General features: G+C 47.0%; 1 protein-coding gene across 1 annotated transcript in view; it reads left to right on the top strand.

Moving 5' to 3' along the window:
* The window catches only part of CPD (carboxypeptidase D), a 70079-nt gene that overhangs the window by 20379 nt on the left and 35483 nt on the right, over window positions 1-14217 (top strand). Inside the window, exon 3 of the mRNA XM_020963196.2 lies at window positions 13570-13712. Coding sequence (XP_020818855.2) covers window positions 13570-13712 — 143 coding nt within the window. The remainder of the gene's footprint in view (window positions 1-13569; window positions 13713-14217) is intronic.

Here is a 14217-nt window from a genome sequence, read left to right as displayed (position 1 = left end):
GGGAGCAGGGCACTGGGGGATGTCCAAAGAGAAAGGATGCAATCTCTCGTCCTCCCGAGAGTCAGCGTTCCACCAGCCACCTGCTCAGCTCACAGTGACTCATACTTTGCTGGCTTAGTTTGGGGGGGGGGGTGTTGATTTGTTTTAAACCAATCAACGAGTTTTTATGAAGGGCTTATTGCTACCGGGCGCTGCATTAACGCAGAAAACAGCCCCAAGTCCTCCAGGAGTTTTAGACTTATTTTGTTTGTGGTTTTTGGTTTTCTTCTCATTTCTTTTCTGATCTGCCTCCTATCCCTCCCCAACCCTGCTCCTAACCTAGCTTACATTCTAATACAATATTCACATAAGCATTTGTCAAAGATTGCTAAGGGGTCCGCCTGAGCTTTTTTCCTTTTTGACAGAACTCAGAACTTAAAATCATTTCTTGGACTTCTGATTGAAAGTTTCAAAACTTCTCTTGCTTTTTCTGCTGGAGTGTTTTCCCCCTCAACAATATGCATTTATTTGTACCTTGTTCCCTTCTTTGCAGATGTGGAGGACTGTGGGCAGTAATATACTCATATACTTATGTTGGTTACTTGTATTAATCTGCCTCCTCTCCCTGCCCCCCCCCGTTTATTCTTTTTACAAGGGAAGCTTACAGGGTAGGGAAGGGGATGAGAATCTGCTCACTAAGGAAAGCGATAGGGAATCCAAAGGGATCGAGCATATTGCTTACAATTTTTTCTTTTTCCCCAAGTAGAGGTAAGTGAGAGAGAGGGGGAAAAAAATCAATTTAAAAATAGACAGGCTCGCTACCAGGTGAGATAGACTGAAGCTGGTAGCTTGAATCCCTGGCGTTCTGAGTAGGGGGTGTCCGCACTAAGTCTGGCGCCAATGTGGTGAGCCCTCTGGAGTGGAGGACCGCCAGGCTGCCTGGGGAGGGGCCAACTGCCCAGGTGGATCAGATAGAATTGGTTAAAGCTTCTACCAGGGGTGGGGAACCTGGGGCCTCGAGGCCACATGTAGCCTTGTAGGTCCTTGGGTGCGGCCTTTTAACTGAGTCCAAATTTTACAGAACAAATCCTTTCATCAAGGGGATTTGTTCTGTGAAGTTTGGATTGAATGAAAGGGCGGTGCTGGAGGACCTAGAGGGCCACATGTGGCCTCGAGGCTGCAGGTTTCCCACCCCTGTTCCAGACCAGTCAGGTTGGGGATCAGGCCCATGATTGACTGCTGGACTTAACAACACACATTTAAAGAAACAGCAACAACAAAAGCCCCCCTATTAAGTGTGCCAAGAATGACATTGATTCTGCCCTTGGGAATTCTCCTGGGGGAAAAACAAACCAACACACGAATGAGTAAAGACAAAATGGTATTTTGAGTGTTGGAAGGGATCTCGGCGGCCATCTAGTCCCACCCACGTTCCAAAGGAATCCTTGCTGTAACATCTCTGACCAGTGGTCCGAGGCCGTTACCTCAGGCCCTTCCATGAGGGGCCACTGCCCCCTGAGGCAGCCACGTCCAAGGTGTCAGGATGGAGAGGGACATCCGGGAAAGGCTTTGGAGCGGACCTGTCTTGGCCTGTCATTTCTGGTCGAGCGTTTTGCCGGGGCTGTTGTCTGAGCCATAGGCAGCTCTCCAAAACCAAGATTCTTAGCCAGGGGTCTGTGAAATTTGTATGTATTTCATATGTTATGCATTTATTTATATATTTCATATATATACATATGTATTTGATGGCTATTTCCATATAATTGGTTTCCTTTATTTTATTCATTCATAAACATTATCGTGAGAAAGGGTCCATAGGCGTCCCTGGACTGCCTGCTAAATGGGTCCAGAACACAAAAAACAGAAGCTGGCTCTAAAATAGTCATTAGCAGAGGAGGTGCTGCCCTGCATGGGGAGAGGGATTTTTCTCCTCTGGGAGCTCCCTATCCCAGTCACATCACAGGTCCGGCTCCTGTTCCTCCCTCTGCATTGAGTTATCCCTCATAATGCAGATTAAAAGGGGGGAGTGGGGTGTTCAGCTAAATGAGCCAGTGTTTCCACCGGGTCTGCCAGCATAGGAAGCGTCCCACCCCCATGACTCCCTGAGTCTGTAAAGAAGGGAGGACAGCAGTTCTCAAATTTGGAAAGAAAAAAAAATCCAAATTTAAATAGACCATTTCTGCACCTCAGAATAAATTTCTGATCTGTAAAAATCCTTCTAATTTATTTCTTGGAGAAGAGCAGCTCTGCTGTGTGTTTTTTGATACTTAACAACTGCCCTACTGGAACAAATCGAACTCTCCTGGAACGGCTGATTGACTCAGACAAAATTATCTTCCAGGGATTTGCATTTCTCACCCTGAGATGGCAGTTAGAGCCTTGACAGCAGGTAATTGGGCCTTAGGTGGACGTTTGAGGGGCCTGAACCACCTCATGGCACCATCTTTGTATGTCCCTCTTAAATGCTCTGCCTCCCCCAGTAGAATGGAAGGTTCTTGAGGGCAGGGGCTGTTTCATTTTTGTGGGTGCCTGCACAGTGCTGGCCGTGGAGTAGGTGCTGAAGAAGTGCTTGTCGATTGCTTGTTTGATCTCTGTAAGGAGCAATGGCTCCATTTTAAGGTACTGGTATAATGAGGCAGTACGGTGCCACAGAAGGGAAGGCTGAATTTGGGAATCCGAGGACCCAGATTCCGATCTTCCCTGTGAGGCTTCCTAATAATAGTGAGCGTGTTTGTAGCACTTTTAGGGGTGCAAAGTGCTTCACAACTATTATCTCCTTTGAGCCTCCCAGCAGCTCTGGGAGGTAGATTCTGTTATTGTCCCCATTTTACAGATGAGGAAGCAGAGGCCTGTTCTCTCACTTCAGTTGTATCCCACTTTCCATAACCCTGTTTGGGGTTTTCTTGGCAAAGATCACAGTGGTTTGGCATTTCCTTCCCCAGTTCATTTTACAGTTGAGGAAACTGAGGCAAACATGATTAAGTGACTTGCTCCAGGATCACACAGCTGGTTAGTGTCTGAGGTCAGATTTGAACTCCAGTTTTCTTAATTCAAAGGACTACATTCTCCAGATGTTCCCAAAGTGGTTGATACCACCCCCTATGGGGGTGCTGGGACGATCCAGGGGGGCAGTAGTTGCCTCGGATACAAATGTAGGGTGTCGAATAAAAATAAGGGGGCAGTGGAAGCATAAGGAAAGAAGAGAAGAAGATTTTGAAAAACCATTCATATGTGTTTCATCTGTTGTGTGACAGAGTTTAAGTCTTAGTGATTGCGTTATTTTCCAAATAAACATACAAAATGCAAGTGTAAGCCAGCAGTGGTCAAGTCTGCCAACAGGTCTTAACAAACAACAGTTGTCAGGCGAGCGCATAGTACTCCCAGCATGCATCAGCAGGAATGTGTGTGTGTGTGTGTAATGATTTGTTTACAATATGATGCTATACTGTTATATGATGCAATATTGCATCATCAAAATTTCAGTGTAGGAAAAAGCCCACAAATTTACGGTAAGTTATTAAATTTAAGATGCATGATTTAAAAAGTAATTTATATTTTTTTGAAATGATACAAATTTCAAAAAAACCGTTAAAGGGTTAAAGAAAGTAGATTTCCAGGGGGGCGCTGAGTATTCTTTGAAAAGGAGGCGGTAGGCCAGATAAGTTGGGGAACCTCTGATAGATAGAATAGATAAATAGGTAGAATATAGATAGACAGACTCTATCCACTGGGCTAACTTAGACCAACTTACGGCCACGGTCCCTGGACTTCCCTTTCCTCTTGTGTAATGTGGGGGGATTGGACCCAGTGAGTGCTGAGCTTGTGCGCAGTAGGATGCGTCTCTCTCATTGGGAGCATTGAGCCATTCTGCCTGTGGGGGGGTAGGGGAGGGAGGGGTGTTTTATGTGAGGATAATAATAGCTTACCTTTATATAGTTCTTAAAGAGGAACCGAATTCTTAATGTGGAGTATTTGATTTGATGCTAACAGTAAACCTTTGGGGCAGGTAGTGGGAGCCTTGTTATTGGTTCCCCTCCCCCCCAGAGAAGGAAATATCTTTGGAGGGATGAAAGGACAGTGCAAAGAGGGGCTGCCCAGAGATGTGGGGAAAGTGGGGGATCTGGAGGCAAGAGGGGCCTGGCTTCTGTGCCAGCTCTGTGACCAAACCACCCTGGGCCTCGGAGGGGTTGGACTAGATGGCTTCGGAGGTCTAGGATCCTGGGGACCTTGGGGGTTTTTGATCTGTTGACACAGTTTGGTTTCCAGCCTTGCTGAAAGGCATGGTTTTAGGGAAGTCCTGTGGAACCTGTGGCCTCCAGGCCACCTTCTAGGCCCATGGGTACAGCTTTTTACAGAGCAGATCCTTCTATTAAGGGGATTGTTCTGTAAAGTTTGGATTCAGTCAAAGGGCCACACTTGAGGACCTAGAGGGCCCTTGAGGCTGCAGGTCCCCCACCCCTGCATCATGTAAATGGAACAGGAGGTTTTCTTCTTTCTCCTCCATTGGATCAAAAACCTAGGAGTGATCAGAGGCCATCTGAGCCAGCCGCTCATTTTGTGGAGGGGGAAACTGAGGTCCCTGGGAGCAGGCTTGCCCAAGGCCCCCCTGGTGCCAGCATTCGAGGGCCACGTCTCCGACTGCAGGAGGATCTGCCTTTCCTCCACTTCATAGGCACCCATTTGTTTTTATCCTTGTCCTCCGGAGGGGGAAACTGAGGCTCAGAGATGTACTTGGCAGAGACCCTCTAGTCCAGTCATTTGGCAGGCATTTACTAAGCACTTGATGCTCACTTGCAGAGACACAAAGAAAAAAGAAAGAACAGTCTCTGCCATCAGGGGTCTTACAGTCTATCAGGGCAGACATTGGCGCATACAGGAAATGGACAGGTTAGATCTCGAGGCAGCTTTGGAGAGGAATGCTGGGGGGGGTGCGACGGGGACCAGGGCAGACCGCCGGTTTGAGCTTAGTCTGGAAGGAAACCAGGGATTCTCAGGGTCCAAGGCTAGCAGAGCAGGCATGGGAACAGTGGGGGTAAAGACACAGAGACGGGAGATGGAGAGTCCTGTGTGAGGAGGGCATGGAGGGGAGGTTATGTATGAGGCTGGGAAGGGAAGAAGGAGCCAAGAAGAGTTGGTGTTTGATCCTGGAGGAAATAGGGAGTCACTGAAGCTTCTTGAGAAGGGGGAGTGCCGTGGTCTAACCTGGGCTCGTAGGCAGTGGTGTGCCGGAGCCAGCTTGAACCTGCTCAGGGGAGCCAGGTGGGTTCAGTTCTCCTTGGGAGCAGTAATGCCTTGGAAACTGGCGAACACTACCAAGTTGGGCTCAATTTATTGCTTTGTTGGTTGTCTAGACTTGAGAAAGTGATGGAGAAAAAGTTAATAATGCAGATTGAGTTAGAAGTGTGCCCTATACAGCATGTACGTAGACACGTTTCTGTCTCTGTCTCGATATATATCTGTGTATAGAAATGTTTCAATATATATTCCCCCTCTCCCCGCCCCAGAACCAGTTGTTAAACATTTGCCAGCATGCTCCCGGCTATCGGCAAAGTCACTTTGGCAGCCGGGAGGATGGATTGGAGTGGGGAAAGACTTTGAGGCAGATCATGGAAAAGGCCGGTGCAGTAATCCAGGCCAGAGGTGATGAGGTCTGACCCTGGGTGGTGGCTGGAGACAGAGGGTCAGCTGGGGGACTTGCCCCGGACACAGATGGGACAAGTTTGGATGTTGACCCGAAGGATGGACTCTGGCCCCATTGTGCGGAGTGGTTAATAGCAGGAAAGAGTGGCTTTGAGGCAAGAGGACTGACCTAGCCTGGTACCGTGCTGTCTTGAGAAGGAGACCTCCTGACAAAGGGCCCCCACCCCACCCCCTATGATACAGACCTCGTGCCACAAAGGACCCGGTGCTGGAATGGGCCCTGGACTTGGGCTTGGCTTGGCTTCCCCTCTTAGGATGGTAACCCCTTGAGGACAGGCTCTGGCTTGCTTTTTCCATTTGTATCCTTGGTGCTTAGCACAGTGCAGGGCTCGGGATCAGTACTTGAGAAATGCGTCTTCATTCACTCATGCCCTCCAGCTCTAGTCCTGGGACCCCAGCCTTCTGCTTATGTGCTGTCTTCTTCTGTTAGAATGTATGCTTCTCAAGGACAGGCACCTTCTCTGTTGTGTTATTTGTGTCCCTAGCACTTAGCACAGGGGCCTGCCTGGCTGACAGGAGACACTTGATAAAAATTCCTCTCTTCTCAGCCGTAGTGTTCAAACAGCCTCCTTACTGGTCATCCTGCTTCCATTCCAGTCTGCTGCGTTTCCCATCCACCCTCTGCACCCAGTGACTTGAGTAATCTTCCTAATGTGAGAGAGAGACAGAAACAGAGGGGGGCATGGGAGAGACAGGCCAAAAGAGAGAGAAGAAAACGGGGGAGGAGAGGGGGAGGTGGGGCAGAGAGGGAAATCCGTTGTGGTAAAGACTGCGTAAATAATACTTGGTGATTTCTTAGGGTGTGGCACTGAATCCTAGAAATGACCCGTTTGCTATTCAGCCCGTCTCACTTGAGGATGTAGAATTTTGGAGGGGAAGAATCAGAGACTTTAAACAGAGATAGAGTTTCTGGTAAAAAGCAAAACCCCTGAGAATAGAAAGGTATCTTTGGAATTTATTGGTTCCTGTTATGTACCTTTGAACTGATTTCTTCATAATGTGACCTGGCAAATTGTTTCTCTTCTGTTTGCCTCAGTTTTCTCATCTATAAAAGGGGGATGATAATAACAGCGCCTACCTCCCAAGGTTGTTATGAGAATCAAGTGAGATGCTGATTGTAAAGCTCTTAGCACAGTGCCTGGCACACAGTAAGTGCTGTATATATGTTTGTGTTGTATACATGCACACACGTATGTACAAAAGCCTTCCTGAGGTCTATGAATCACTTAGTCAGCAAACAGGTAGTAATTGCTTGCTGTGTGCCTGATACTGTACTGAGATACAAAGATTTTAAAGAAAGGCATAAAGTAGTCCCTGCCCAGAGACAACATATAAATACATTGTTTAGTCGTCTCTGATTCTCCGTGACCCCATTTGGAGTTTTCTTGGCAAAGATCCTGGAGTGGTTTGCCATTTCCTTCTCCAGTTCATTTTACAGATGAAGTAACTGAGGCAAACAGGGTTAAGTGACTTGTCCAGTGTCACGCAGCCGGTTAGTGTCTGAGGCCGAATTTGAACTCAAGTCTTCTGACTCCAGCCTGAGCACCTATCCACTGCACCACTTAGCTGCCCTGTAAATAAATAGGTACATTTAATATGCACGCAGAGTCCATGGAAGGTAACTTTAGTGGGGAGGGCTACAGCTGTGGGGTGGGGGGACTGGAAAAAGGCCTACAGAGAGTGGGATTTTCTGCTGAGAAGGGAGAGCATTGCAGGCTTGGGGATGGGCGGTGGACAGCCAAGGCGGAGCCACAGAGATGGGGAGGTGCAGTGTTGTGGATGAGTAGTACAGAGCTTTAAGTGAGGAGCACAGGCATTTGTATCTTCCCTGGGAGGTACTATGGAGCCCCTGGGGTTTTTGAGTTGTAGTGAGGGACAGCAGAAAAAGGCCTTTGGCCTCTTTGGGGAGGATGGAGTGGAGCTGGGAGAGACCAGAGGTGGGGAGACAGATGGTCCAGGATGCGGTGTCTCCAGAGAGACCCAGGTCACCATAAGGAGAAGCCCTGGGTGAAGGGCCCAGGATCTCCCTCTAGTGGTGCCTGGGGATGCCTGAATCTCCCCCCACCCCCCCCACCCCCACACAGGTTTGTATGAAACCTTCCTGGCAGGATGAAGCCCGTGCCTGTGGCAAGCTGTTCAATCTGTTTTTCTTGCTGTTTTTTTTTCAATGGTAATCTCTTATTGTGTGCCTTTGGTGAGGTCTGGTAAACCTCTTCTTTCCTGCCTTTATTTTTAAAATTTCAAATGTTTCAGATATCTAAGTTTTTATTGTTATCTTTTCTTTTAAACATCATTTTGGTTTCCAAATATAACCTTCTCTTCTCCCCAGCCCAGGGCATCATTCCTTATAACAGAGATTTAAACATATTAAAAAGGAATCAATACCACCAAATCAGTACATCCACATAGTTTGACGGTGTATGCCATGTTTCATGCCCCTTATCCCCCACCCCCTGCCAAGTGGTACTTGCCTTTATTAACAGGGTGTGTTCCATTGTATTATTTTTAAAGTGGTTACTCAGAAGAAAGGGAAAGGTGGTCTGAGAACTTCCGGCTTGATGATGAAGGTGTGGTGGGCATTTAGAGTTTTGGAATGTCACCTTCTGGCTGCCTACAGAGACGATATGGAAGCCAGGCACTTACTGAGGGCTTCATTTAGCACGACTGCAATCTGAATTAAGTTGGACATGTGTGACATCCTGGGGAGAGAGCTGGCTCCACGGGTCAGAAAGATGCAGGTTGAATTCCCCACCTGACACATCCAGACTGTTGACCCGGGCTCAGACCCTTCATGTCTCATGGCAGGGGCTGACCTGCATGGGTTGGCAGAGTTCTGGACTCTGATGAAGTCACAGATCGGGTCTAAAAGCAAGACTTTTAACATGTACAGGACAGCTGTTTAAATACAGTTTTGTAGTTATTTTTCTCTCTATTGGTTCACAGGACTGCTTATTTCACTTAGATAAATTAGGCTGGAAGCCTTCTATGGGCAAGAAGTATATTGTTTCTTTCTAATTTTTTTTTTTAGCAGACAAGTTCTTAACCTCAGTTCTGTGAACTTTTTTTTTAAAATTTTAATAACTGTATTGCCATATAATTAAGTTCCTTGAGGGCAGGGATTGGCTTTCTTTGTATTATTTGTGTCCCCAGAGCTTAGTACGACGCCTCACACATAGTAGATGCTTAATAAATGTTTATTAGATTGGATTGGATATGATTGGCTTCTTTTGCAGTCATATACATTTAATATACATTTGATGCATTTAAAAACATTATTCTGAGAAGTTCACAGGCTTCAGCAAGCTGTCCAAAGGATCCATAAGGCAAAAAATCAGACTTGCTTTGCTTGAGCAAAGGCCAGAAGTCCCAGAGTCATGGATTCAGAGATAGAGGGATCATCAAATTACAACCGCCACAGTTTTTTTTTTTAACAAAGGGGAAACTTAGGCCTAGGAGGGTGAGGTGTTTTTTTTTTTAGTGTCACCTAAAGCCTGAGGTCATAAAGGGAGTAAGCTGCAGAAGTGGCGCATCCTTGGTCTCCAGAGCCAGGGCTCTTTGCACTGTGCCATCGATCACTGGGTAGCAGATCCAGAGCTGGAAAGTCCTTAGATGACATCAGAGTCCAAGATGAGGAAGCTAAGGCAGTGAAGTGACTTGGCCAGAGAGGTAGCAGAGGTGGGACGAGAAGCCGAGTCTTTTGGATTACTTCACGGAGGGGCTAAGAAGGGAGGCGATCAATTAGCAAGCATTTATAAGCTCCTACTGTGTGCCAGGCACTGAGATGCAATGACGCCCTCAAGGAGTTTACGTTCTTTTAGAGGGCAACCCCCCCCCCCACGAGAGGATTTTAGATATCCTGCTGTCCCTAGTGAGTCAAGCAAGAAGCATTTATTAAGCTCCTGCTGTGTGCACTGTGCTGCTTGCTGGGGATACAGAGAAAGGCAAAAGGTAGCCTAAGACCCTGTAGCTCCAGAATTGCCTTTGTGAGCCTCTTGGCCTGCTTCTCCTTGTACTTCAGCTGCCCATCTGAGCGTTTTAGGACCTTCGCCCCCACCCCTGTTTTCCCCCTTCTTGATTCCTCCTTGTGTGTGGCTTTTAGAAGGAGTAAAGGTATGTTTGTCTAACCTCATCTCGCTTGAATAACACAGGTGGTTTCAAAATTAGTTCCTTTTGACAACAAGTAAGGCCTTTGTGGGTCTGGGTCTGGCCAAACCGGACGTGGTGCTTTTGTTGTAACCCGATAAAGGGTGCTGGGGCGAGCCTCACCTCGCCTTGTTTTCTCATCAGTGGCCATGGAAGGAAAGCAGTGCCCAGGCAGTAGGACTGCTGCAAATAGAGCTTTATCCACTAGGATGCTGGAGGCAGGGAGCTTGGGTTTGAATCCTGCCTCCAAGGTTCCCTACCTATGTGGCCTTGGGCACCTGGCTTTTCCCCTCTAGGCCTCAGTTTCCTCATTTGTAATGAGTAACAACAAACAAAGAGGGCTTTAAGATTTACAAACTGTTTATATTATTAAGAGCGTATTATTTGATCCTCATGACAACCCTTGGGAGGTATGTCCTATTATGATTCCTCTTTTACAGAGAAGGAAACTGAGGCTTAGAGAAGAACACTGCTTCCCCAAGTTCCTTCTGACTGCCAAGCTGAGCACTCCTTCTCCCGTACTAAAAGTCACCCTCTATCCATAAAATGAGGAGGTCGCATTGGACAGCCTCTGAGGCTCCTGGCCAGTTTGAATCTGTGATGCTACCTTTCAGGAGACTGGCCTCTTGCACTGATAGGTGGTAAAGTAACGTGTGCCATGCCTTAGGAGGGAAGCCCCTGGGATGAAGCTGAGACTCCTTGGGCAGGGTGGGGTGGAGGGGGCGGGGAAGAGAGAGAGAGAGAGTGTCTGTGTGTGGGTGTTGGGAGTGATGGAGTGAGGTTGAGATTATCTCTCTGGCAACCTCCAGTTTAATTCAAGAAACCTTTTTTTTTTTTTAAAAGCACCTACTATCTTCTGGGCAGTGGATCTTAGGTTAAGAACCCCTTATCTAAGATGACCTTGAGGTTGTAAAGCTGAGTGGAAGGATAGCATTTCTGCCCGTGGAAATAGAGATGTATGGAGGAGAAGGACATTGTGACAGGAAAATGAGGAATTCCATCTGGGACTTTAAAAGTTGGAAATAGAGGTGGGACATCCAGGAGGAGTGGCCAGTGGGTAGAACAGGACTGGAGTGCTAGAGAGGGATTGGGTAGGAGCCCTAGATTTGGGAATCGCCTGCCTTGAGCTGATGGAATCCGTGGGAATGGCTGAGTTGCCTCTAGGAATGCAGTGTTGTGAGACCCCCACACTTTTGGGGCAGGACCTGGGTAGTGACTGTGCAGAAGAGACTCATGCTAAATAACCAGAGAAGAGACCTGGGAGATGTTTCTTTGCAGAGGTGGGGGGCTGGGGATATGGAAAACACTGCGTGTAATGGTAGACTTTTTCAATATTGTGGTTAGTGTTGCTGAACCTTTCCCCCCTCTTATTTTATTTAATTTTTTTTAAGGCAGTTGGGGTTAAGTGACTTGCCCAGGGTCACACAGCTAATAAGTGTCAAGTGTTTGGTCTGAGCCGGATTTGAGCTCAGGTCCTCCTGACTTCAGGGCCGGTGCTCTATCCACTGCACCGCCGAGTTGCCCTCCCCCCTCTTATTTTAATTGTAAAGTATGGTTCTTTGGGAAAGGAAGACATTGGGAAATGTGAGAATGTAAAAAGATAACAATATGAATTTGTTTCAATAAAGGAAAACTGGGAGGGAGCAATGTCAGGAAGAGTGAATGGATTGTCCCCAGTGTCAGGGGGACTGTAGAGAAAGGCAGGGAGGTTGAGGCTGGGTGTTACGGAGAAGAGGACACTGGCTCCTCCCACAGTGAGCTTGGGTACTCACTTCCCCTGCTTTTTCTTCTGTCAACTGAAGGGGTCGGATGAGATGGCCTTTGAGGGGCCTTCCTACTATAGCCCTGTGATCCTGTGCTGAGACAGTGCTGGCAGCTGGAAAGACAGACAGACAGAGACAGAAAAGAAGAGATACGGGAGGGGGGAAGAAAAAAGGAGTGACAGAGAGAGACAGAAAGGGGAGACAGAGACAGAAAAGGAGAGATACGGGAGGGGGGAAGAAAAAAGGAGTGATGGGGAGACAGAGGAGACAGAGAAACAGAGAGAGAGAGAGAGAGAGAGAGAAGAGGAAAAAAAAGATGTGAGGTGAGTGGAGATGATGGGGCCAGAGAGAGCCGGCTTTTAGGAGATTGAGAATGACGTGAAGGAGGGTGTAGGCAGTGTGTATAGACGGCTCTTTCTAGTTCAGTCATGAAAGGAATAGATGAGGCAGGGCCATATCTTGAGAACATAGCAAAGGCAAGGAAAGGTTTTATTAATGATGGGTGAGAGTGAGAAGTGGAGGGAGGGGCCTGAAGGTGCTGCTAGGTCCTGGAGGAGGAGACAGTAAAAGGGGGAGAGCTAGAAAATGAGAGAGGGCTAATTGGCAAAGATGGGATAGACTAATAATAATAATAATGATAATAAGGATAATAATCATTAATAGCTGACAGAATACTTTACATCTATGTGTATCTATATCTAAGGAGGAATCCTCTTGATAAATAGCTAGGTGGCTCAGGGCTGAGTGTCAAAATTGAAGTTAATTAGGAAGACCTGTGTTCACATTCTGACTGTGACGCTTATTGGCTGTGACTTGGGGCAAGTCACTTCACCTTTGACTGCCTCTGTTTCCTCATCTGTAAAATGGGAGTCATAATAACTCAAGGTTGTGGTGATGAATGATGTCTGTAAAGTGCTTTGCAAATCTTAAAATTATATATAAATGTTAGTAATAATAATAATGATAATAATAATGTTAGGTACTGCAAGTATTTGGGATAGAGGGGACAAGTAGATGAGCTGGTCTTGGTAAGTAGAAGGGCAGTTTCTCGGAGGTAGGAAGGTCCATGGGGATGGAATGCTGCATATAATGTCAGACTGTTTCAATATGTTGGTTAGTTTTGCTGAACTCCCCCCCCCAATCTTTTTTTATTTTTATTATGAGACGGTTCTTTGGGAGGAGGAGGACAGGTTGGGAAGTAACATGCTGGGAAATATAAGTGATACAAAAGCAAAAGATATAGATACAAATTTTAATTTAAAAATGTACTGGGAGGGAATAATGTAATGGAAGCCAACAGAAGAGTGAGTTGGCAAGTGGAAGGATGAATTGTCAAGGGGGTGGGAGCAGCAGTGGGAGACCATTGGTACGGCCACATTTTTCAATGTATTGATAGGCTTTGCTGATTTTTTTTTTCTTTTTAAAAATTTACTTTAAGGGATGACTCTTGGAGAGGGGAGGAGAAGGCACACAGGGGAAATCTAGGTTATCTAAAAACAGAAGATATAAATAAAATCTATTTTAAAAACAAAGGATGAATTATTTCTCTAGCAAAGGGGAAGTAGACAGGTGAGAATGTGGCCAGATCATGAGGTACGGAGCAGGGGAGAGAAGAGAGGGAGCTTAGGCCTTTATTGTGTCAGGGAAGTTGGAAGTGAAGTCATGTGCTGGTTAGATTGGGAAGGTTAGGGCTTCGAGAAGGCTGGGGGAGAGAGAGAGAGACAGACAGACAGAGAGAGTGAGTGAGTGTCAGAGTCCATTAGGGGAGAATACCACCAAGAATTCCACCAAAATGAGGGCCAGGTTGAGATGGGATTTGTAGGAGACTCTGTAGGCTTGTGTGATTTCCTCCAGAACTGTGGGTGCTGGGGGCTATGAACAGTGGAAACCCTGACGTGCTGCTCCTTGTGGGCCTGCAGAGGCAGCGGACTGAATGAAGAATTTCTTTCTCTTTCCCATGGTTCTCCCCGCTCCAATCCCACAGGTGGTATGCAGGATTACAACTACATGTGGTCCAACTGTTTCGAGATCACGTTAGAACTGTCCTGTTGCAAGTACCCGCCTGCTTCTCAGCTTCGTCAGGAGTGGGAGAACAACCGGGAATCTCTGATCACGTTCATTGAAAAGGTAAAAACGCACCCTTACCCTCTGATATCCTGATGGAAATAGAGATTTATCCTAAATGGGTAAACACACAGAGGCACCTTTATCAGGCACTTCCGAGGCTTAAAGCTTTAGGTGGATGTAAAGAGGAAAGATTCTAGGAGACTTCCCTAAGCTGGGGAGACCCCAGAGAAGGATGGTGGAGACGGGGAAGGCTCCAAGCTCATGCCATAGGAAGCCTCGTTGATGTTGGCTTGCAAAGGAGAAGCCTTGGGGACTGAGGGCGTGGGGGAAGGGGAATATCACAGCTGATGAAGTATTTAAAGAGCTGTCCTGTGGAAGAGAGAGGAGGCTTGTTCTGCTTGGCCCCAGAAGGCAGAACAGGGAACAGTGAGATGGGCTGATTTCAGCTTTATCACAGGACAACCTTCCAAAGAATTACAGTTCTCTGAAGGGTCTGCGAGCAAATGTTGGAGTGGGAATTCTTGTTCAGTCAGTAAGGGCTTATGAAGCCCTTGTGTCAGGCACT

Source organism: Phascolarctos cinereus, unplaced genomic scaffold, assembly GCF_003287225.1.
Source record: "Phascolarctos cinereus isolate Bilbo 61053 unplaced genomic scaffold, phaCin_HiC Scaffold_5;HRSCAF=322, whole genome shotgun sequence".
Taxonomy (NCBI): domain Eukaryota; kingdom Metazoa; phylum Chordata; class Mammalia; order Diprotodontia; family Phascolarctidae; genus Phascolarctos; species Phascolarctos cinereus.
This window is presented reverse-complemented; position numbering and strand designations above follow the sequence as displayed.